Here is a 26,152-nt window from a genome sequence, read left to right as displayed (position 1 = left end):
GAGGTACTATAAACCTGCCCTGGAAGAGTGTCTGAGGGTTACCCCGGCACTGGAGGGGCATAAATCTGGTATAATCAGCCCCTGCTAGCCAGGGGGTAAGTGACGACTGCCTGGGCTGGAGTGCAACGTGCTCTGTAGATCCCTGGCTGGTGCAACAGCCTCTAGGGAACCACTCAGGGTGACATAAAATAGAGCAGCCCTGTGGCTGCTGTAACTGGCACTAGGTCTGGTTCAGACTTCCGCAATCTCAGGATCGGAGGGCACATCAAGGTGGCTTAGAGCAACCTTTGCAAGATGCATGAGCAGTCATATGCAACGCTGTCCCAATAGAACCTTGAAAGTTTGCTGCAGATGCAAAGGAACCCTGTGCTCTCATTCAGGCCCATCCAAGCTTACCTTTCTAGACAAACTCTGGGAAGAGGAGTTATCTTGTTCGTTTGGGTCTTTGGTAACTCAGACAGAACCAGCTTCATGGAAGATAAATGTGGAGGCACTATCTGGCCGGAGTCCCTCGGAGGCATGAATGACTCAGCTTGTGTTGTAGCACTGATTGCTCATATTTTAAGTGTGCTAAAATCTGAAACAGGCTCAAAATACAGAACTGCATATATTATCATCGGAATGTAAATATATCACATCACATGCATGTTGTCAGCACTCGGCATTTATATATATTTTGTTACACTGTGACAAACTTTTTGACTGGCCAATTTTCATGACAGAATATATTTTGGGTGGGGATTACATTTTGTATATATCACACCGTGTTATGCATTCACACACACAGACTGTATTTCATGAAACCCAAGTCTAAGCCATGATACTTTTTCCATGAGGATTTTTACGCTTCCCCGCATTTGGAAGGTTGCTCTCAAATTCCCTTCCTGTCGTTCACAATAAATGATGTGTTCAGTTCCAGGGTAAATAGGCAAGATGGGGAAAGTGTTGCCATAGTAACAGAGGGATGTCAGTGATGGGTATCCATGGCAATTGTTGCTAAGTTCTGAGAGATTTGTAAAATGCTTTATTTAAAATCATAAATTACCATGCAGCTGTCTGGCATGTTGTCTGTCCTGGTGTGAGAGACAGGGTGTGTGCACGCACACGCTTCTGGAATGAATGTTAATCATGCATGAGGAATGAGGCAAAGTTATTTTAAGGACACTCAGATACTGTGTAATGCTGTTTTGTGCTGTTAGCCAGAGAAGATTAACCCTCATTTTTGACGATTGTCTCTCCATACTGGTAAACTGCTGCTCCACCCTTAGGAGCGCCGGCTCTGAGGCCTGCGTGAGACAGGGAGATGAGAAACTAATGGGGGCACCACCCCAGACCCCTGCGGAGTCCATGGTTGGAGCTGGAGGCTGTAGGGACCTAGAACTGTACTTTGAATGCAAACTTCAGCCCACCGACTTCACTGGGCAGTACCGTGTCGGGATCAATACACATTAGTCCTGCCTTGGGACCAGCCTGGTTTTGTGGCTGTTAAAGAAGGAGCAGCAATTGTCTCCTTAATTATAATGCTGCTGGACAGGACACTGAACTGCATGGACAACTCAATCAGGAGGCGCTTTGCTGTCCAAAGCAACATCCTAGCTCCAGCTGTGGGGCTCTGAGCGGCATCAGGGAAAGCAGAGAACGCTGCAGACCAGCCCAAGTGATGCGGTCTGTTCGGTGACGAGGACCAGACAAACCACCGTACTATGCCAGCACCTCACCATCTGGAACCTATCTATCCTCACACCCCACTGTGAGGTAGGGCAGTGCTGTTATACCCATATCACAGATAGGGGACTGAGGCACAGAAAGATGAAGTGACAGGGAGGCTGTGGCAGACAAGGGAACTGAGCCCACATCTCCGGGTCCCGAGCCACAAGAAATTTAATCTTCACCCGGGGCATTTCAATAAATAAAGAGAGTTATTTTTTTAAAGTGAGACTGTGACCTCACGGCAAAAGGATATTACTCATTCCCTTAGCTTCTGTGGGGAACACAGCACAGCTCCATTCTACAGGGTCTGGTTCATTAGCTCAAGCAGCAGGTGACTCACACTTTGAACTGGGGCTGCCCAGAGCTCAATCCCCGCTGTCAGACAAGATGGCATTCGTCACACGGACACGTTTGTAGCTGCTGGCTCTCGACAGTTAGTGGTTTTATCTAGTCCCAGTGACAGGAGCTGTGGACACACACATCCCACATCAAACCTACAGAACTACCACCAGCCTGCCTATCTGCTCAAATGTTGCACCAGTTTCTTGTCTTTTCAGGGGTGAATCCTCCAGGCCAAGGATCATGCCTTCGCATTTGCTTGTGCAGCCCTGGCACATTTTGGGCATCACTGCAATTTAAATAATAGAGCTTGTTGCTAACTTTCCAGTAGACGCTTTCCGCGCTGATTCATTTCATCCTTCTCTTCCTGGGCTGGAAAATCATCATCAACACGGCTTTAGTCTCCATGTAAAATTACAGCTGGTTCAAAGACATCTGGCAGCATGAGACTTCCTGGAGCTTGTTCCAATGTGTTTTTACTGGAGCAGCCCTAGCGGTGTGAATGCCCTGCCACCTCCCAGCTTCCCACTAGAGGCAGATAGAGTGTCCCCTCTTGCCACATCATGATCTACTCAGAATTCCTTGTCACTGAAATAAATTAAATACTTAAAACATACCAACCCCAAAGAAAAAGACATGCCCAATAGTGACTGAGCTAAAACAGAAGATTAGAAATGCTGTCTGCTCTCTGTGCTTTTCACGGTCTTTCCTGAGCCATTACTGATGCTCCGGGCAGGTTTGAAGGCCTGCTTGTGTGTCTCAAATGTGTAATCGTGGGCCTTCTATCAGGAGAGATCTAGATCCCCAAGCAGTCTGCTGGGAAGATAAAATAAGGATTCAAGATCCTCATCCATGTACAAGCAGCCCACTTTAAGAGCATAGTGCAAGCTTGAACACAGTCTCTGCTTGGTGTGAATGATCCTTTGCCTTTGGCCACACTGCAAGCAAGACTGGATTTCAATGACGTACCAACCAAAATAGGTCATTACTTCCTCGAGGGAAGCCTAGCTCCAGGGACACCCTCTCCTCCTACACAGCAACACTGCAGGGTAGAAAGAAGCCATGAGCTCCACCCAGGGGCATCCTGCCCCATGCCCTGCTACAACTCCCACTTGCCCTCTTAGCCAAGACCTCTCCATTCACGGTTACAGGGAGTTCTTGAAGTTTGTAGTCTCTTCCCCATGTTAATTACAGCCTATTCTAATTTAACCACACTAATTGGCTTCTTGTTTTGAAAGCAAAGTGTGTCGGATTGGATGTCTGCATTAAACAACTCTCAACTTGGAAGAGGGCAGGAACTCACATTCAGTTGGACAATTATCACACGTAAGGGATAAATGGTTATTTAAGTTGTTTTGTATGTGAGGATTCATAGATTCATAGATATTAAGGTCAGAAGGGACCATTATCATCTAGTCTGGCCTCCTGCACAATACAGGCCACAGAATCTCACCCACCCACTCCTGCGATAAACCTCTCACCTATGTCTGAGCTATTGAAGTCCTCAAATCATGGTTTAAAGACTTCACGGTGCAGAGAATCCTCCAGCAAGTGACCCGTGCCCCATGCTAGAGAGGAAGGTGAAAAACCCCCAGGGCCTCTTCCAATCTGCCCGGGAGGAAAATTCCTTCCCGACCCCAAATATGGCGATCAGCTGAACCCTGAGCATATGGGCAAGATTCACCAGCCAGATACTACAGAGAATTCTTTCCTGGGTAACTCAGATCCCATCCCATCTAACATCCCATCACAGGCCCTTGGACCTATTTACCATGAATATTTAAAGATCAATTAATTGCCAAAATCATGTTATCCCATCATACCATCTCCTCTATAAACTTATCGAGTTTAATCTTGAAGCCAGATAGGTCTTTTGCCCCCACTACGTCCTTTGGAAGGCTATTCCAGAACGTCACTCCTCTGCTGGTTAGAAACTTTCGTCTAATTTCAAGTCTAAACTTCCCGATGACCAGTTTATATCTATTTGTTCTTGTGTCCACATTGGTACTAAGCTTAAATAATTCCTCTCCCTCTCCAGTATTTATCCCTCTGATATATGTATAGAGAGCAATCATATCTCCCCTCAACCTTCTTTTGGTTAGGCTAAACAAGCCAAGCTCCTTGAGTCTCCTTTCATAAGACAGGTTTTCCATTCCTCGGATCATCCTAGTAAGCCCTTCTCTGTACGCAACCCTTGATTTTCCCTCTGGCAAAACTGATATCAATCGACAGCAGGTATGAAGTAAGGACTATATGTGAGAGTGCAGTGCTCTGTCTTTCTCTCCTACCCCTCCTAAAAGCAACGGTCCAGTCTATGCCTGATGATCCAGATAGGGAAACAACAATTGGCTTAATTTTAGTACATGGTCTGTCTCCCCCACCCACCTCCAATCTAAATTATGCAGAAATTTCAAGTTCTATACCAATGAATCAGGGCTCAACAAACCTTTAAATTTATTCTGCTGTATCACAGGAACATATTGTCCTGAAATTTATAACATTAGGCAGATCTAGGCCTACAAAATGGTCCAAGCCCTAGAAATTTACAGTCACCAATGATTTGTACAACTATGAACTGCTATGAATCAAAAGGTTAATCTGCAGCCAGATCCTTGCAGAAGCATCCTCAGAGATCACTTTGAAATTTCATATAATGGTTAGCCAAATCTCTTTATTACACAGAGACCGTAGTCATGGCATTATGTAAATGACAGATCAGGAGGCTAAGCAGGGAATAGAAAATTGGTGCAGGAGAGCTGGAGCAGGAATTCAACATTAATCAATGTAAAGAGGGTCTTTTGTGGGATGCAGAATAGAGAGCAGCAATGCAAAAGCTGGAGCAGAGATAAAAATGAGTACCCCCCTCTCTGGCCCATGTGATGGATGAGGTGCCCCAGCAGAGTGGAGATATAATCTAAAAATCAGACTCACCTTTGTGGAATATGAATGGCCTAGCACAGTTCCAGTTAAGAAATCTCTGCTCTGTACATTAGCTACAGAGAATTCTTACTTGCCAGTTGGTACTGGAAAACATGGGTCTGGCTCCATGTCTCTTTAGGAATCTAGCTCTTCCAGCCTTGAACTATACCAAATAGCCATTGGTGGACCTATCCTCCAGGAACTTATCTAATTCTTTTATGAACCCGGTTATAGTTTTGCCCTTCAAAACATCACCAGGCAATGAGTCCTGCAGGTTGACTTTGCGTTATGGGATGAAGGTCCTGCCTTTTGTTTAAGCCTGCTCCCTATTAATATCATTGGGTGGCCCCAGGTTCTTGTGTTATGTGAAGTGGCAAAACAACACTTCCTTATTCACTTTCCCCATACCAGTCATGATTTTATAGACCTCACTCCTATCCCCCCTTAGTCATCTCTTTTCTAAGCTGAACAGTCCCAGTGCTTTCAATATCTCCTTGTGGAAGCTTTACTCACTTTTGTTGCCCTTCAACGTATCTTTTTCCATTTCTAACGTATCTATTTTGAGATGGGGCAACCAGAACTGCACGCAGTATTCAAGACATGGGCGTACCATGAATTTATATAGTGGCATTATGATATTTTCTATCTTATTATCTATCCCTTTTCTGATGGTTCCTAATATTCTGTTCACTTTTTTGACTGCCAAGGCACACTGAAGGGATGTTTACAGAGAGCTGTACACAATGACTCCAAGATCTCTTTCTTGAGTGGGAACAGCTAATTTAGACACCATCATTTTGTATGTGTAGTTGGGAGGTTTTCCAATTTGCATGACTTCACATTAATCAAAATAATTTCATCTGCCCATCTGTTGCCCAGTCATCCAGTTTTGTGAGATCCCTTTGTAGCTCTTTGCAGCCTGCTTCGGACATAACTATCTTGAGTAGTTTTGCAAACTTTGCCACTTCACTGTTTATCCCTTTTTCCAGATCATTTATGAATATGTTGAATAGGACTGGCCCCAGTACAGACCCCTGGGGGCCCCTGCTATTTGCCTCTCTCCATTCTGAGAACTGACTATTTATTCCTACCCTTTGCTTCCTGTCTTGAACCAGTTACTGATCCACTTGCAAACTACCCCAAGAGTTGCGGATGCAAGTCCCTTATCTGTCTCCCAGCACTGCTAGCCTTCTCGGTCATGGAGAAGTCCAGTTTAACAGTATGCAGAGTGAATTCCTAACAGCTCTCTAAAACCCAGGCTTGTGCAGACATTTTGAGCAGCTGTCACTCTTAACAGCTTACTATTTGGCCCCTATGTCTGGGTGTAAACTGCAGAGAATCCTCTGAGCTCTATAATATGTGAATCCTGGGTGTTAAAGATCATATACAGTATATACCATACGTACCTTAGAGTATCCTGGCTTCCTTAACCCCTGCCCTTCTAGTGCCTCATTTACACATGCAAAAAGTGTCTCAGGATATTTTAAAACAACTTCAACATATTTGCAACCCGGTTGGCTGAACAATACAGAGAGCGGCATCCGACTTTGATGCATTGTAAATACTCCAGAATCATTATCTCTGGAAGCATGATGAATGTGAATGGAGTGCGATATATCGGAAAGTCACTAATTACTATTCCTGAGGTCACTGCAAACCTCTGTGATTAATACAGTAAAGTACAAGAGACTGAGGGAATTCGCACCGCTACCCAACTGAGGGCAATGCACAGTGAGTAATGCACTCTTCCTGAGCAGGGCTTTGGAGCGGAGCCCGGAGCTGGAGCGCAGAGAAGCTCCAGAGCAGTGGAGCTGCAGGTTTTTGCCTGGAGCTGGAGCAGAGCCGGAGCACAGCTCCAAAGCCCTGGTGCTGAGTGAATATTATGCACTCAGAACAAGATGGCATTCTGGGGAAAGACTCTGGGAGTCAGTGTGAGTTTGTGTCTAAGAAGCCCCAACAGATAGCTCTACTATTTACACACAAGCCTACCGAGAATACCTCAATCAGAGCAGCTGTCTGATATGTTTAACCAGGAAAATTCCTTCAGTGTCTGCCTGAGAGTGCTAGCAGCTTATCGGACAGGAGCAAGAAAAGCATTTTGGTTGTCTAAGTGCATAGCCCAAGGGCTAAACGGTCCCTCTGCTCTTCAGGAGGATGGTCCCCTCCAGCTCCATGAAGAAGGGCAACGCTGTGCTGCACAGGGCTGTAACAGTTCATGGAGGGCATTGTGAGGGGCAGAGCATTCACACTTGCTGCTCCAGGAACACTTGTACTCTTCTCTTTCCCAGTTTCTGAGGTAGAGGCTCTAACTCCTGGCTAACAATCTGGACCTGCCATAAGCAGGGGCACCAAGACGCTCCCTGAGCCTCAGTTTGAGAGCAGGCCATGAGAAGCGTCAGTCCCAGAGCAAAGATTGGAAAGCAGGAGGGTCTCGCTCGGCTTCTTGGTCTCCAGCCAGATCAAAGTGCTACAGTCACAATATTTCCCACAGAGCTGGCTGGTTTGTTTCTTGTTTTTAGCATTAACACAGCTCTCCCTGCTTTCCATCATCGTGAGACGTTTCACAGTACGGAGTCAATAGAATGCAATGAACGGCTTCAAAAGACTTAACGGAACGAGCACCCTGTGGTGCAGGCAGGCTAATGGATCCAAGCACTCTGGAGCGTGCTCTTATGGAGATCATACCCATTCACAGAACCACCCCTTTCATCAGATGCCTTCCAGAGCAGCAGCAGGGTACCCTACTAAAATTCAGCATGTGGAGCACAGCTTTAGGAAGAAGAAATGCAGGGTCCTGCTAAGAGCTGCGTTCTTCTCCCTCCACTTGGCATCCGTGAACTATCACCAGTACACACAGCAACAGGGATAGCTGGTGCAACTCAGGGCCAAGTAAGTGTGGACTGGGTGGGAATTCTGGATTTTAAAAGAGCCTGACACCAGATTTTGGCTCCACTCGGAAGATGCTGTACCCAACCAGGATGGGTGTCCAGGTTTGTATGTTGATGTGGCGGGGTGCACAAACCCCAGAGCTGCCAGGCAAGGGTTCATGAACTGCTATAAGTACAAGCAGTCCCACCCTGTCACTTCTGTAAGGCACAGCAGGCCGGTTGGGAGGGCATAGAAAGGGAAAACCCAGCTCACGTGGGAACAGACCTTCACACCCCAGCTCCCAGAGAAGGGCATGGTTGAGGACAGGGACTGCTAAGACCACCACTGCCTGCCTGAGCCCCATGAGGGGGAAGATGGACCAGACCCCAAAGAATTACTTCAAAACTTTTACAAGTGATCCGCCAGAGGGCACTGCACAACGGCCTGCTGCAGGCTCCATGGGGGAAGGGAAGCCAGCTGCCAGCTTGTTACAGTTGGGTTGTTCTCCTTTTCAGACCTTTCATAGCCTCGGATGGGAAAGACTCTTGCAGTCCTCCTCACCCAGACCTGTGCTGCCAACAGCCCGGACACAGAGTCCTGGAGGCCAGGTGAGTGTAGGGCCAAGGGGGCACCAAGGGAGACCATGTCAATGACCACTGGACTGCAACACCCAGCTCATTGCTGGACATGATCACCAGCAGGAACACTCCTCATGTGGCATGGAACACGGTAAAGACATTATTTGTGCAGCCTATTATCAAGCAAGTTCCTGGAAACTGAACAATGATTTAGATGCTGAGAAACCCATTTTACTTTGGAGTCTGCTACTCTCCAGGGGAGGCGTGAGGAGACATTGCCACGTTCTCTTGCCTGCTCAATTGCTGCTAGTTAAACTGTTTACATTTCTATAGCACCTTCTGTCCTAAAGTCCCTCGCAAACCACATGTCCATGCCCCACCACATTCAGATACTTCTGGGTTGGAGGACATCGAGCAGGTAAATAATTGACCCACTGCCCATTATAGCGTGGAGAGAAAGTGAAACAACCGGCACAAACCATTACCTATTATGAGGAGCCATGGGAGCTTCAACACCTGTGCACAGGAGACAGGACCTCAGCTTTTCAGGTGCATCTGAGGAACACAAACTCTAAATGGCGTGGTACTCATTTTTATGAATGGCTGAGTCAACCATCTGGGAGTGAAACTGCATGGTTCCAGGGATCACAGGAATTTCAAGACTGCTGCTTCAACCACTAATCCATCCTATTCCAACTACTTAGGAGAAGGGAACTGCCTCCATTTATGAGCGAGACAAGGTGGGGGAGGTAATATCTTTTATCGGAGCAACTTCTGTTGGTGACTGAGACAAGCTTTCAAGCTTACACAGAGCTCTTCTTCAGAGGCATTGCATTTCTCACGTTTGTTTCCCACCTCTGGAATCAAGTTGTCTTTTGGGACACTGACTCTTTTGCGTGTCATACTTTCAGAGGGTCACAGATGCCCATTCTTCATTGCAGCAAAGTTTCAGGCAGGGAGCTCCATACACGCAGTATTGGGAAAGACAGCAGAAGCCCACGGTGATGGTTTATCCCAAACGCCTAGCATGTACATTACTGAGTCAGTTTGGTTTACTAGTGATGCAGAGCTGGGAGCGCCATGGCCAGCCAGAGGCACAAAACAAAAAATGCAAAATCTGGTACCAGAAGTTCAGATGATGCATACACACACACACACACACACACTTGTCATAAGTATTGAATTAAGCAGAAAAAAATTAGACAATTTTTTGTAGATTTCACCCTTCAAAGCTTGTCCTTTATTTAAAATGCAATTGAAAACATTCTTCTACAATAAGATGATATACAGTCTCCATTAAGATTTTATTAGGGACACTATGTTTTCCCCACCCAGCTTCTTGTTATTACAGTGGAACAACAAAAAGCTGAACATTTTCTATAAACTTTGATTTACAACATGGAGACAATTAATTAAAAATAACACAAGATTTGCTATCCTTGGGCAGAGCTAAACCGGACGTATCATCAACAGTGAGCATAATCAATCAATATATCTAAGGTAGCCAATTGGTGAGCTGCTTTGCATACTTGGTCTGAAAGCAGCAGCCAAGATGTAACCATTTGCTTATTTTAAGAACATTTAACCCCCTTCCCTGTAAGAGCCTTAAGGGGAAAGAAGGAGCACAAGACGTGCCAGTTTGATAAACATTACCTCTTGTGCTTCTTAACTATTTCTTCTCTCTCCTGTCTCGGTTAAAGCAGGAAATGAGATGCTGTATAACTATCATGGATACAAGGTGGATGTCTCTCAGACCCTGGGACCAACACAGCTACAAGAACTCAGCAAATATCATTTACTCATGTTGCTGACCAGTATGCCAAAGGGCCTATTGCTAAGTAAAGGCCTATTAACTGAGCAAAACCCCTAGCAAGCTTTACAAATAATATGTACTCAATGTTAAATTGTGTAGCCTTTATTAGGAACGAAAAATATGCAACATGTACCAGACAAGGGGAACACACGTAATGGTCACATGTATGATAAAAGGGAAGTTATAGAAAGTAAGTTTGCGTTATTGATCAGAGCAAACAGAACTGGGCTCAGACGGTTGTCAGCTGCAAATGTGGTTCCATAAGGATTGAGTACTGAATCTCACTCCTTGTTATGTGCTATTCTTAAATAATAAAAGCAACTTTATTAATAAGGCAATCAAGCTTCACTAATGCTGTCTCACTATTTTATTGTTACTGACTAAGACCAGACTACTAATCAATTTATTTTATATATAAAGTAGTGCTGTATAGACAAATAAGAGACAGGACTGTAAACTAAGCTTAGATACAACACAATTACTAGATGTTAAGGTCCAAAGGGCTCATTATGGTAACTTACTGTATAATGCGGGCCAGAAAATTTCACCCACCCAATAAGCAATGAGACCAAAAAGGAGAAGGGGGTGGGGGAAAGCATTATGACACGATCCAGGGGATCTCCCTTATGTTAAGGGTAGATGTACTTATAGTTCAGAGAAATTTAAACATGTGAAGTACAGCAGAGCATATCACCCCTCGATGACATTCCTCAAGAGAGCTGTGTTCTCTTCACATGCAGAGTTTTGCTCAATGAACTGTTATGAACCCTACTCCATGGTCAGGCATGCGCCTATGGTGCCTCTGGAAATGGCTGGAACGTCACCTCCTTAGATGACTGTCAATGGAAACTTCTTCCACTACTACCATGAAGAGAGGTTTATACATATTTTATGTTTGCCCTTTAACAAAATGCAGACAAAGTTTCAGGCAGATGAAGCAGAGAGACTATTCAACGTGCCTGAAGATGGCTCTAAAAACGAAGAGACTAGGTGTTGGTGTGCTTAAAAGCTCAGACTGCTGTAGCGTACAAGGACTTAACATGAAAAGTACAAAGAAAAGGAGTACTTGTGGCACCTTAGAGACTAACCAATTTATTTGAGCATGAGCTTTCGTGAGCTACAGCTCACTTCATTGGATGTACGTCGTCCTGGAAACAAAATAGCAGCCTTACGCTGGCTGCGCTTAGCAAGACAGACATGTGCCAAATTGTTTGATTATAAACAGCAAATAAGCTGAGTAAAGGACACCTTCAATTTCCACCTTTATGAAATCCAATGGTCTGAAATCTTTCAGGTTTATTTTGTTACCTATATGATTGTCTGATCCTTTGTACAGCCAAATGTATAAAGAAATGTCAATGAAATTCATCTTTTTAAGTACCCCACCCTGAACACTAGGGGCCAGATTTTTAAAGGCGTTAATGTACTCAGCATGGCAACACCTAACTGATTTAGAAACCTAAACCCCATTTTCCAGGTGAATTAAGGCACTCAGACACCAAAACCCCATTGACTGTGAATGGGATTTTGGTCACTAAGCACCTAAATCTCTTTTTAAAATGAGATTTTGGCTCCTAAATCAGCTAGGCACTGCAATGCTGAGTGCAGCAACACTTCAGTACCTTTAAAAATCTGGGCCTAATTTGTTGTATCATATAGTTTCTACCAAAGACAGGACAGGTGGGCAGTCTCAAGGGGAAAGACAACAATATTGTCATTAACTAGTTAACCACCCTTCTCGGTATTTGTATTTTTCATTCATCACCACTGTATCGGAACATTAGGTGGAACCCTCTGGGAAGCTCAGGATTTTCCTGTAATGGTTATCAGATATTCATAGAATGATTCACTTGTATCACGGTAAAGCCTAAAGGGTTCAGTAAGAGGGCCCCAGTGTGCAAGGTGACTGCACACACCTATAGTAAAGAAATAGTCACTGCCCAACAGGGCTCAATCTTAGTTACTGACAAGCTGCTACTAGTGGATGATACAAATGGGTAGAAATTGGTGGGGCGGTCAAAGTAAAAGAAGCCTGTTTGTACTTAAGTAGCTGGGTGTGTAACATATTGAGCAGCAGGATGGTGTGTTAGGGAGTTTGGTTCACGTCTACAAAACAGATTAAGACAATAAGTGTGGGAGGAAAGACATTACTAGAATTTGTCCAGGGAAGTCATGGGGCAAAGGTGAGAGGAACAGGATAGGAGCCATTACTATACCAGTCTAAGTCTCAGCCCAATACCTTAACCGTAAGGACAATCATTCCTTTGTTGATTATTCTGATTTCTGAAGTACAGTTCTCAAACTGGACTGAATAACTCTAACCCCCTAAGCGGTATGCATTTATCATGCAATACAGAAAAGTGGATCCAAACCCAACGCACCCTTGTTAGACACATTCATACCATCTTACCCTGCAGGATTATAATCTTAAAACAGAGATGCTCTACGTGGCTACTGTCCTCATTTGAATTCAGCTTGTATTTAAAGGCTCTAACAGTGGAGATTTGCTTTCTTCCCGATATTTCAGTGGATTATTTTTATGCCTTTCCATTGCTTTGAGACTGAGCTTGTTTTACAACAAACTTGGCTGATATTTCCTCTGTGTCCAGCTGGCGTCTCCTCACGCTGTCCATATTGCAATGCAGCGCCTGCTTCTTAAAGAGCACAGATTGGCTCATTTATATTTCCACAGATCAGCATCTGTAAGCACAATCTACCAAGGGGTTTGACTCAGTGTCATTGTTCCATTCATTGTAATTAGTTCATATTACTGTGAAACAGACTCAATATTGCAGGCTGCTTGGTTCTGGAGAGCCAACAATGGTAACAAAACGCCGAGTAAGAGTTAGTTCCCAATTGCTTTTATGGTGTGATACTGCCTGGGTTGGTAGGTCTAAAATTAGACTGAGCTGCTGTATTTAGGCTTGGGGGCACGCATATCCTCTGCTCCACTCCAGGGAACAGGCAGAGCACTGGATTTTAAATGCACCCTGCTCCAAGTGCTTCAGAGATCCAAGGATTTCAATAGCTTTTGAAGGGCCGCAGCAGCAGCGGGCAGAAAGAAGCCTGAGGTGCAGCACAGCCCCTCCAAAAGCACCAGCACCTCCTCTGAATCACTGCGGGGTGCTGGCACACATCAGAGCCCTGCAGACGTGAGCGGTATAGTCGACATCTCTGCAAGAAACAAGGAAGCAGCTCGGAGAAGAAAACATCAGAAATAAATGAAAGCAGCAGCTTCCCTCCCTCTACAGTACTCAAATGAAGTCCACAAATACACAAAGGGAGGGGTGGGACCGCTGTTCTCTCTTCTCCTCCCCACTGAACTTTATATTCCCTTCTCCCTTTAAAAGGGTTCAGCAACACATTAAACATTCAGCTGGAGAGGAAGCTATTGCCCATCATGGCTTTAGGGATTTTCCCTGCACTATTTGAGTGCAAACAGCAGCAGATTTACACAGGTCCAGTCAACCAGGCACATGTCCACAAAGAGAGAGGAGGGAAACCAGACTCTCTTGTACATGTCCGATGAGGCACACAAAAAATCACAGGCCTCTGGAAGTTAAATGGATGAGTTGTACTGAGATAGAACTGAGTGTTTTGCTACAGGGCTATCCAATTTGCAGTGGGCAGTAAAAGCAGTGGGTTAATAACACTGAAATACCATATATTACAAAAGAAGCTTCGCTGTGCTCAAGCTCTTCTTGTGGGGAGCAAAGGCCCTCTACATAACACAGAGCTACACCATGGAGGGAGGCTGACTGGACTTAGATCAGAACCTCTTCCCAGTCTAGAGTGGGGTTACCTAACAAAAGAAACCTTGACTTTAATATAAGCGCTACAGAAAGAGAGTTGGAGTAATGGTCAAAAACCATCTTATAAGAAAAATTATTTTTATTCCTAATTTTTAACTCTGCTGTTTACAAATATGCTTTTATTCTGATAATATAACCTTGCAGCAATAAAAATCACAGCGCAGCTCAAAAAGCAGCTGAACTAACACCCATAAATACCAGCAGGGAAAACAATGAACCACCACTAATATTTCTATACAGGATCTAGTCTTTTAATGTCACATTTTGACAATTGTAAATGATCTACAGAATGTATGTGGGCAAAAGGCAATAAGTGAGTCTTTTGAAACACTAAATGTATAATAAAACAGCGCATCATTATTAACATTTACATGATTCACATCAAATTGATGACATCCTAAATGTCCTCCTTTTAAAGGATAGAGATTTTCAATAAAATATTACATTTCATTTAATACTCTGGTACAATACTTCATACATTGCAGGAAAAAATAAATGTACGGTCTAGTCCACCTAATAAAGGATCTTTTTTTTCCATTAGCCTGTAGTACTGTAATAAAAAAATCACAATAGTGTCATAAATAACCAGGTCTGCAATTAATTACATGTTTTGCTATTTTAAAATGGAAAAAAAATAAAAATTAATTTGAAATAATGAAGTTATGAAAAAACTGTCCTAGTACCAACTGTTTGATCTATCCCATCCCTACAATGAAAAAGGAAACAAGCTGTATAGCTAGGATACAGCTAATGAAGTTGTATTTTTGAACACACATACCTCAAGAGAAAAAAAAAGTTTGGTCAATAGAAGAATTAATCAGTCCTAATAAAGGTTACCTGAAATTAAAGTGTGTGTTATAAAACATTCAGTAAATGAGGGTCTGCAGCAGATTCTTGCTGGCATACAATATTGTGCCTTCGGAATTGGTTTAAATTTCCCTTGTGGTATAAAGTCTTCTACAATAGAACACTTCAAAACTGTATCCCTTTTCCATTCCATTATTACAGCAATAGCTTGTACAGTGATGTTACATTCGTTTTTAAAAACCCACTAAAAATACTAAATGAAACCCAAGTATCCATTTTCCCCCTGTACCACAGAACATTTATATCTTTTGTTTGATTTGTAATAAAACAACCAATGTTTAAAATAATACTAAAAGAGAAAGACACACTAAAAGAGTTACCCCTCTGTCGGCTATGTTTGAAAGGCGGCTGGTTTGTAACTTGCAAGATCCCCCCCTTTGGTTTTCAGCAGGGCCAGACACTCCAATGCAAAAGAAACAGCTTTCCCTAGCATACAATCTTTTGGAATCTTTTCTAATTTAAAAAAACAAAACAAAACACATTCATCCATCATGTGCTCTTTAAGATTAACACACATTCTAGACAAATGAGATTTCCCCAGTTCCAAGAACAAATAACTACAGAGCTGAGTTCCACAGACTTTAAATGCTATCTTATGATAGGCAACTTTATGCTGAATACATCACCATATTATTGGTTGCAGCCAATACAAGTCAATCTTTAGGACAAGTCACATTAGTGCAGTTCATAAGCTACTGCTTAGAGGATCTTCCTTTGAACTTTCATTTTGATATACACTATTTCTAATCCTGAACATGCACTCCATTTCCTCCTGATTTAAAACCTGGCAGCATCCAAGGAAATATAGCACCACATAATGCTACACAAAATTTTCGATTAACAGATATTTAGACTGTTATTGAATTACTCAATTCAAAATCACAACTTGGCACTTAAATGATCCCTATTTAACCTTTGCAGAAAACGTCAACATGATGAAACTGTACACGGAGGCTGGGGAAGGAAGGGGACATAAAGCAAATATCCTATTTGTGACTGAACGAACACAAGTAGATGAAAACGGACTATCCTTTCATCAAGCCATAAGAATTTTAGCTCTACAGAGGGTGCAAATATTAACGACTGTGCTATAGACAATGACATTAAGACACAAATATTATGGTGTGCTGGTGACAGGAGTTCCAGGACCAGAAGACAAAGAGGTATTATAACAAAGTACAAGAGGCAAAGTAACAAAGTTCAGCTTAAAGTTAAGATGCACCTTCATTCAGTTCAGACAAAACACAAAATGTGAAGCATTTGACATTGCAAAGCATTCTCAGGGAAAGCTAATGCAATCCCCACATCAATGTAGGGAACACAAATGCTGCACTAATTACATTCCAGGCTTTTGTGTAATTTCACTAATATGGCCAATAATGTAACTTCATCACTCCTGCACCCTCACTGCACATACAGCAATGCAGTGCAGAGATTACCATTATCTGCATACTCTAAATAAAAATAATGATAATTCCTCAATACTACCTGATGGCGTCACCACAATTCTCAGAACTCCACCAGCAGTGAGGGGAAAGATGCTGCTAAGACACCACTGGACTAAGACACTCCTCGAGCCCCATCCTGCCATGAGCACACACTCAGCTGCTATAGGCTCCAATGGGAGATCCAGATTCAGGCAACAGGACAGGGCAAAGTTTCTTTCATGCAGGAAACTGAGAGGCGTTTACAGCCCTTCTTCTGCAGATGAAGAAGCCCATAGCACTAGAACAGCATCTCTCACTGCTGACGTCACTCTGGGAGGATTTTGTTTCATTAATAACAATCAAAGAAGTGTTTTTAGAGATAGATGCAGTATTTTTTTTAATTAAAACATGACAGCAAATTGGATGTGGCTCTGAAAGGCACTTTAGGCAGAATGTTAATGAAACTCCTGCCTGATGAAACAGACCAGAACAAGAGGCTGTTGACTGGTACCTGCGCTGCCCTTTTCATTAAGGCAATTTTAGGTGATAGCTAGTTTCCATAGAGTCCTTTTCCCCAGGCTACCGCCATTAGTGTAAGGCCTTACTGAGAACCAGAAGGCCTAATAACTGTATTTTTTAAGACGGGGTTCATCAGCCTAAGATAACAGCCTGCATAGGGGGTTACTAGTTTCATCGTTTTAATACGATGTCAAGGGTCATTGTGGAGCTTCCTAAAATGTCTTAAGTCCACAGGTCAGAGCTCCTGCTTAGTAAATGAACACTGAAAATTTCACATCGGCAGCGTCCCCACAGCTGCTAGACAGCTGCCTTTTTTCTTTTTTCGACAGAGTGGCTGTAAATTGGTCTCTGGGGTACAGGTCGTCTAGAGAACGTTCTAGTCTGATACTTTTTGTAGTTACTCAAAAATAGCCCAGCCAGCAACTCAGCTGTCACAAAAAACACCTTCATCTCAAAGATTAACTGCTCCCCCCTGTCAAACTCAGACCAGGTTTGAAATGTATTAGGACTAATTTTATCATGTAGCTGACTATTAATGTGGGTGATCCACTGTCTTCGAACAATCAAGAATTGTTCCCATTAGTATTTTATTTTTATATAATCGGCTTCCCCACTCAAAAAAAATCCCCACAACTGCTCTGAGAAGAAATAATGCTAATAACCAGATTTTGAAACAAAAATGCTATTTGAAGGAAACGAACGCCAGTCTAACAGTTGGCTGGATTCACAATTAAGATTCTACAAAATATCTTTCTACATTGTAGAGAGGATTTCCTTTTTATTTGAAAAATGAGCAATTGTAAATCAGGTATTGGCGAGAAAGGATATTATGATCTTTAGATGGTCTTAAGTTTTGCTTATTATTGAAGGGTTAAACACCATAAATAAAAAGGTACCAAGCCTTCAAAGTTCACTCTTCATGTGAAGCTTGTTCCATCTCTTTCTTGACCTTTTTTAAAAAACAATATTCATTTCTGGGAAAGGGAAAAAAATTAAAAGCTCTTTAGAACCATATACTATAATAATTCATCATTCTGAATTTACATGGAAATACTTCATTTTGACACTTCACATAGAGGCATCCATCAGTTTAAAGAGATATAGTCTGGTCTTCTCCCAACTTTCATGTGGAGTGGCATATCCCACCTGTTCCATGTTTACTGTACAATTGTAAACATGTTCTGTCAAAGGGACAGTGACAGGTCTGAAGTCCTTTTTTAACACAAAAGGAAGAAGATTACCAACTTCTTAGTGCAGAAGCTGAAAGAATTAAGATCTAATTTACTTTTCACTATTTACGCTGTTCATTTTGCATTTCAGTTGGCTTGGACAACAAAAAAAGTCTAAACTGTTAATTCTTGAAAGGGTCACCATAAGGTAGCTCTGGCCCAAAACGTAAGAATGCATCAAAAGAATATAGAAACCTAACTTTAGAATAAAGTTCACTTAAAACTTAAATTCAAATTGCAATGTTTCCAATTGAGAACAACAGTAGTAGGCTAGTTTATGAGAACCAGAAAGAGTGAAACAAATATATCCAATTACATTTGACTGGGGAGCAGCCAAAAAATGATACGTATTTAAATATAGGTTTCAGAGTAACAGCCGTGTTAGTCTGCATTTGCAAAAAGAAAAGGAGTACTTGTGGCACCTTACAGACTAAATTGGTTAGTCTCTAAGGTGCCACAAGCACTCCTTTTCTTTATTTAAATATAGTGTAAGACAAAATCCAAGTACTTATTTGAGTGATGGTAAGGGTTTAATTTAGTGATATTATATCAATAATAGGATGAAGACCCTTCACTTCCTACTCCAGAGCTTTGGCTCCAATCTGCCCTGAGCTGGCAATGACAAAGTCATTCGTATCCAATTGTGACCTGAAGTCAGTCAGTGGTTTCAGTCCAGTTTCTTGTGGACACCTGTCCACATCATACAAAGACAGTTGGCACTCTTCTGACAGTGTCAGTAAAGAGGCCAAGGATTAGACAGACTGCTGCCTTGTCTCTTTAGGTGGTCTTCAAGTCCCCTAGCGTAGGCCAGGATCAAAGCGTACTTCCAAAGCAGCATGGGCAAGCTTACATTGCAGCTGTCTATGTTGGATCTGTTCCAGAGATAGAATGTTTTAGTCTTCAGAACTGTCTATGTAATTTCTTCTGTAAGACTGCAGTTCACTTAAATTTAAAGGAAGGAATTCCATTTCCAACACACAGAAGTCAGGCTATTCAGAGCAAAGACCAGAGATCAGAGCTAATATTCCATCTTGCTTATGAAGTTTGAAGACAAACTCCCATTGTAAGTTAAAATTGGTTTTAGTAGTTTAACCCCCTTGAGGGCTGAGTGGGTGGCAATACATAACTGAGAGGATTTTAAGATGTGTACTGTTCCCTGGTTGTAGGGAATACTAATTAGGGAGCTATTGAAATGTAGACACCAGAACAGGATATACTGCAAAAACCCATTAAACAGATCATCAGACCATGACTTATCTAACAAATGCCCAGTTTATGGACCACTTTCCAACTCTGATACGGGTTACAGTCTATTGGGTCGGGGTGGGTGCTGGGTCCTTTCTATGCCATAATGGCTCTGACAGACCATTACAATCAATCATATAAAGGCCGACATAAATCGTATATTTGCAGATTACTGGCCCAGCCACCTCTTCGAAGCAGAGGTGTTCTATCACATAAGCACATTAAACCCCCCATATGCTAATATATTGTACAAAGTTTTAATTTAAGAAGTTTGAAAGTTCAGTTATTCTCTGAAAGGGGGCTCCATGTACAAATGACCTCATGGACCCCCTATATTTATTCTATCACTGACCTCCAGAGTAAATTGGCTCAGATTACAAGTCCAAAATTATTCAATGTGATGCAAAAGTGGCTGTTGTTGCAGACTCTCCCTGAAATCTAAAAGTTTATCTCATTCTTGCTTGCCTCTTACATTGGTGCCAAAAATAGAAATTCTCGTCAGAGGCAGAACAGCATCCACACCACCCTCCCATAGCTGTATCAGCTCAGCAATGGGAACATGAGCATAAAACATTTTGAGTCAATAGATCAAAATGAGAGGATTTAAAAACACTTACAGCCCAATCCAGCAACGCTCACGAATACCCACAGACACAGTGAGCACCACCGTCTCAATTCTGAAATGTATTTAATCCAAGAATCTTTTCTGTAGTGTGAGTTGGTTTAGCAGTTAAAGTTTCAGTCAGATCCTGCAACCCTTGCTGACGTGCAATAATCAAAACCAATTTTAACTTATAATGGGAGTCTGCCTTCAAACTTTATAAGCAAGGTGGCATATTAGCTCTGATCTCTGGTCTTTGCTCTGAACAGTCTGACTTTTGTGTTGGAATTGGAATTCTTTCCATTAAGATCTGGCTCCGGTGGGTCCAAAATATTACCTTCCTCAATCAGTAAATCGAGTTGCTGTGAAAATGATGTTGAATACTTTAGCTGCTAAACCAACTGACACTATGGCAAAGATTCTTGGCTTAAATCCATTTCATGATTGAATTGTGATTATGTTAAAATATGCCATAGTGCAATAAAAGCAGCTTTCGGCCAGATCATACTAGAATTTTAATGTACATACCTTCCTTCGCGGGGAAGTTTCTGCACATCTCATCTGAAGCTTTTCTGCTGCTGCTGCATCAACCCCACGTTTTCATAGACTCTAGCACTGTCTTCTCTCATTCTAAAATGACAGATTTTTATAGGGAAAAAAGATTAGGTTTACTACAAAATAAATACCTATACACGATTCAATGAAGTTAGCTAATAACTTGTTCAATTCACTTCAAAGCACAGAGCATCTGGATTCAGAATATTGGCTGCATGACCCAGTCAATGGGGGCAGATTCTGTGACAACTCCACTCTATGCAAGCAGTGAAGTTGACCACTTGAACATCAATACGGTTGCACAGAGTTAAGTCAGCACAAAACCTGGGACAGGCTGAAGGCAAGATTACAAGAGGGTGGCATCGCAATCTTATTACAATTCTAGTCACTGAGTAGGTTAACAAGAAAACCCAACACAGTAGGGAAACAGAATGACAAAGTATTAACGGATTTTCTTCCACCTTTCCGGCCAAGCTTTTGAGAACCAGGGGCCTTTTTCTTCACCACTGCACCCTCAAGTATAGAGGTATTAACCTTGGTGTCCTGGCTAAATTCTAACCTCGGTCACTGAATTCTTTCAATCTACATTTCCCCTAAGCTCAGATACCACAGTAATTGTCATCGTAGAAATACACAAGACAGACAGATCATTTCAATGGGGTATGGTATTCTTTACTTTCTGTCCTAAACTATTGTTAGGCAATACTGATGTATGCTTGCTAAACAGTTCCTCTATTCATTGGTGGTTGCAGGGACCCATGTACAATTTGTGCTCTATGAATAGAGCAGATATATTTTTCAGATCTAAGTGCTTCACACCCAAGATATCCTTTTCGTATGTTTTAACCCAGGGATTCTCAACATTTTTCTTTCTGAGCCACCCCACTCTTCCAACGTGCTATAAAAACTCCACAGCCCACCTGTGCCATAACAACTGGTTTTCTACATATAAAACCCAGGGCCGGCATTGTGGGGTAACAAGCAGGGCAACTGACTGGGGCCCCTGGGAAGCTAAGTTGCTCAGATTTTGGCTTCAGCCTCGGGTGCCAGTGCTCTGGGCCCCATGTTTCAGCCCCATGTGGTGGGACTTCGGCTTTCTGCCCTGGGCCCCAGCAAGTCTAACACTGGCCCTGCTTGGCGGACCCTCTGAAACCTGCTCGCGGGCCCCCCAGAGGCTCCCAAACCCCTGGTTGAGAACCACTGTTTATCACCAAGGCCCCACTTATGTCAAATGAAAAATCAGTGCATGATTGAAAAATTCCGTTTGTGAGGACACCAGAAAAAATTAATAAAGGACCCTCAAGTGAAAGTGAGTAGAGAAAGAGAGCAAGAGTTTGCTCAGGAAATTCCTCTTCGTTCTAGGATTAGAAATAAACTTTTACGAGGAAAACAGTCCACAATTTGACTCTCTATTGCCGGATCTGCTTGAATTCACAGGCATTTCAGAACTCACTTGTATACTTTGAGAAATTGCTACTTACTCTGGACAGGTTGGGGTCGGAGTGCATGGTGGAAGTGGGCTCTGATCCCCGCTTGTCTGGTCCGATAAAGAATATTTAATGTTCGTATATTCATGCCCTTTCCTCTTACTCTTCTGAAAAAGGGGAACACAAAAATTGAACAGGTTTAGAATGGTCAATGAAAACAGAACCCTACATTTTTAAGAAGAGAACAGATCTAAAGTTCAAGAAATTAAATATAAATTAGCCAAACCTACTTTTTTCCCAGAAAAGAGGTTTTTTATTTTATATAAAAGTTAAAGCCTGAAAGATTTCACTTCTGTCACTACAACATGCAGTCTGGATATTGCTAGAGGTAATCTTTGACTATTGGCAGCTTTTGGTAAAAATCTTCACAGAATGCTCAAACCCTGCCTGCCTGCCCACCCACCGCCCCCCGTCTCAAACCAGATGTGCCAACTTCATGAGTTCACACACGTGAATATGAACATGAATGTATTTTCTTCATCCAAACCTGGCAAAAAGATCCGCCCTTCACCGTACAGTAGGCAGTGTCAGCCAGTGGGTCTCTAGGGCAAATGGGCATCATTCTCCAGTTTAGGATAGACATTAACAATAGCTAAATATACACCAAAGTCAAGGTTTAAACGGTCAAGTACGAGTGCAAGCCCCACTCCAGACTTTTCCAAGGTGTATTCTTGAAGTGCTCAGACCAGCAGCACCTAATGATCCAATGAATCCTATGACTGAGATTTGCAAAGCATCTTAGGAGACTTGGGACAGGTCTACACTGAAAAAAATACATCGCCATACCTATGTCCCTCAGGGGTGTGAAAAAACCCTACCTGAGAGACGTAGCTAGGCCAACGTAATCCCCGGTGTAGACAGCACTAGGCTGATGGAAGAATTCTTCCGTAGGCCTAGCTACCGCCTTCGAGAGGATTAACCACAGCGACGGGAGAACCTCTCCCATTGCTGTCGTGAGCGCCTATACGGAAGCACTGCAGCAGGGCAGCCGCAGCAATGCCACCGTAGTGTTTTCAGTAAAGACATAGCCTTGGATTCCTAATTCCCATTAAGGCAATTCTGAAAACCTCGGCTTATCTTGCTATATGTAGCTGCCACTAGAAATGGGATGTTCTCTACCACTTCCGCCTCCCACCTTCTCCTGACAAATCACTTGGCAGGGACCACGAGTCAAAACTAAGTATTTAGTTGTTGTAACCTTCCAAAAATCAGATTTAAGGGGAATAAAGGTTCAGGCGCTGCCCCAATTTTAGAATCTGTGAGGTTCACACCTCTCACCTAGACACAGCTAGTAAAGGTCAATTTTATGCTGTAGGCTAAAATTGGATTTTGAATTCTTCTAACCCTGTGATAAATGCCAATTCAACCAGCAGGCGTATCTTAAGTGTAAAAGCAGCAGAGAAGCAGAATCAGAGTCTGCTCTGTTCTTTGATCTGACTAAATTAGAGAAAACAAACCATGAAGATGTAAATCTGAGGCTTTTCTTCCTCTGACTTCGCTAATTCGTTATAATTATTCCTCCTATTTAGTTTAATTATTCCTACCACATTTCCATTATTCCTCATTAGAAATAATAACTCAAGTTACTTCAGTGTTATAAAAAAAAAAAAATTACTGCTTCCAAGAAGAAAATTAACCAAACAAGTTTACTTTGTAGTTTTCATATATCCAGAAGAGACAGGCAATATTTAACATGCTACTTGATTACATCGAGACTCCAGAGGCTCTCAATGCCGAAAGGAAACAGGGAAGATTTCTAGAGTAGAGCTGGGCAAACGACTCAACACATTTTCTGAATTAGGGCAAGAATAAGATACTGAACTTGCTTTTCTTTCCACAACTATTTTTTTGGGAGGGGAGGTTGTTCCACTGGCAGAAAGGATGACGGAAACAGTAAATTTCACCCCCCAAATAAACTGAAAATTGGGGACAGAAGACACTTAGCTGCTTCCTTCAGTCTACTGCTGCTCCCAACCCATTTCCATCCATTTTTGTTCCTCTCTCTCATTGCACATGTGGAGCACCATCAGGTCATCACAAGGCTGCTCAGGATCACATTAGCTTCCTACAAGAGCTTCAAAGGGCTTTTTAGTCCAAAACTAGAAGCACTATTACTGTATTAGAGTAAAGAAAAGCTTAGAATCCAGTTTAAGTCTTGTTACCATTTTAGCACAGTAGTATAAATTTTACATGACTACAGATTTAATCTGACCATCACAGGAGAGAGAGATTCCTCTGTTCTAGTATCAGATGCTATTTAAAGGCATTACTTCCATTTATATTGGAACTAAAAACAAATGCCAAGAGACAGTAGAGGCAATTTAGTGAAGGGCTGCAAGTGTATTGAACAATATATAATATTTGAGGGTAAGAGCTTTGCAGAGAACTCCATGCATTTTCAAACTTCAGTGAGCTTTAAGGCAAGGTAGGACAGAGTCATAAAAGAAAAATGTTTGAAGCGCCTGGGGACTCCTGTTCTGCAGGTGGTGATTAGGTGTGTAACAGACGGTGTGAATAGTCTTGGAAGAGGGAGAAAGATCAGTAGCTTTAGCTATATAATCATTGCAGCAGTATGGAGAACTGCAGAGGAGAACAGCCCCTGCTGTTCCAGACAAGGCTAAGAATCCAGGATGGCAGTCATTTAGGGTAAGGATTGAAAGAATGAAAGAGCCAAGGAAGAAAAGGACAGAAAAAGAACAAACGCTCCATCACAACACAATATAAACAATCTGCAAAGGCATTTTGGGGAGGCTGGAGCTTTCCAGAGCAAGGAATACCTCCATGATTCCACTTTAACTAATCCTGAGCTGACCAACGCTCATTCCAATGCAGTCACTCTACCTTGTTCCGAGGGGGTCTGCTCTAAATGCTCTCTCTTCCTTGGCTATTCTGCTGCAATAACATTGGCTCCATTGTTTAAAAATATTTCTTTCCAAAGACTTAAACTAAGCCCAACATATCCACCTTTTAATCACTAAACACTTAAAACGTTAGACTTCCAAAACGGATGTTGCCGTGACTGCTGATCGAATACAATTACTACACGTCAAACAGAGATTTAATGGAGAAACTTGAAATAACTCTTGAAATCCAGGTTACGTACAATGAAGCAGAAGGGAGTCTTCTTTATTAAGACTGAGAGTCTTATTTTTCATTCCTTCCACATCCTAACCTAATCAGTGAAGTTAATAAGAGTTCTGAGTGCACTAGGAATGCAGGACTGGGCCACAGATGTTGCTGCACCTTCCATGAAAATACTGGAGGTAGAAATAGTGATGGAGGAATCTTCTCCCACTCCTAGATGGCCGAAAACTAAGTGTTCTTACTACTTTAGAATTATTTAAATCCTTCAGTTTCAACAAGTCTTTTAAGATAGTGACTTGAAATAGATAGTAAAGCTCTTTGAATGAATAGTGTAATAGAACAAGCCTTTTCATGATATATATAATCAACATACAGTAGATATGCCTCAAAAAGTCAGACGGCAATAGGGCAATTCTGCTCGTTCCCATCATCGCAGCAAGCTCCTAATCAGAATCACTGCACAAAGACCGTGGTAGGTTTGCGACCAACATACCTGCTCCTCTTCAATTCTACGCTGTAGCGTTTCAATGTAGTGCTGTACTGCCATGTAAATAAATCTGTACTGTGCTTCTGTTTGAACCATCCCTGACCGCTGCGATCTCACCATCTGAATGGTCTTTGGAACATCAATATCACAGTCCACACCTAGAAGAGACCACCAGTGTTAGGGTAGCAGTGTAACACACGCTCTTTTTGTTTAATTGTCAACTCTTTGGGACAGAGACTCTGTTTCCCCTTGTGAATATAAAACACACAGCACATTTGGGCACTCCTGTAATAATGATTTGGTGTGGAAATCTAAGTTTGACAGCCTTGCTTAGCCATTTGTACATAAACTTGCAGTACTGTAAAGACAAGATATCAAGCTGTTCTGGAGGATGAAGGAACCGTCACTTTGTATTGCCATATTAGACTCCAAATGAAGTCACATCCAGTCTTCAGCTGAAAATGTTTATCATAATACAGAGGCACCAAGGTAAAGGTGGAATACTTGGAACCTGAAGAAAAAAAGTTCACTCCACCATAGCTGAGAAAGGAGACAAGTGATAAGCAGCCTTCAGATCAGGAAAGGCCTTATATCAGTATAGTATTAACTTTA

At 42.4% G+C, this 26,152-nt stretch overlaps 1 protein-coding gene across 2 annotated transcripts in view; it reads right to left on the bottom strand.

The window, feature by feature from the left end:
- Positions 1-14,268: 14,268 nt before the first annotated feature.
- PTPN11 (protein tyrosine phosphatase non-receptor type 11) overlaps positions 14,269-26,152 on the bottom strand; it is a 41,217-nt gene continuing 29,333 nt past the window's right edge. For both annotated transcript variants that reach the window (XM_048822301.2, XM_048822300.2), the window contains 4 exons: positions 25,547-25,698; positions 21,964-22,076; positions 20,456-20,557; positions 14,269-17,826 (listed from right to left, as the gene is read on the bottom strand). In XM_048822301.2, the coding sequence (XP_048678258.2) occupies positions 20,485-20,557; positions 21,964-22,076; positions 25,547-25,698 (338 nt within the window). In that variant the 3' untranslated portion in view covers positions 14,269-17,826; positions 20,456-20,484. The remainder of the gene's footprint in view (positions 17,827-20,455; positions 20,558-21,963; positions 22,077-25,546; positions 25,699-26,152) is intronic.

This window comes from Caretta caretta, chromosome 15, assembly GCF_965140235.1.
Source record: "Caretta caretta isolate rCarCar2 chromosome 15, rCarCar1.hap1, whole genome shotgun sequence".
Classification (NCBI taxonomy): domain Eukaryota; kingdom Metazoa; phylum Chordata; order Testudines; family Cheloniidae; genus Caretta; species Caretta caretta.
This window is presented reverse-complemented; position numbering and strand designations above follow the sequence as displayed.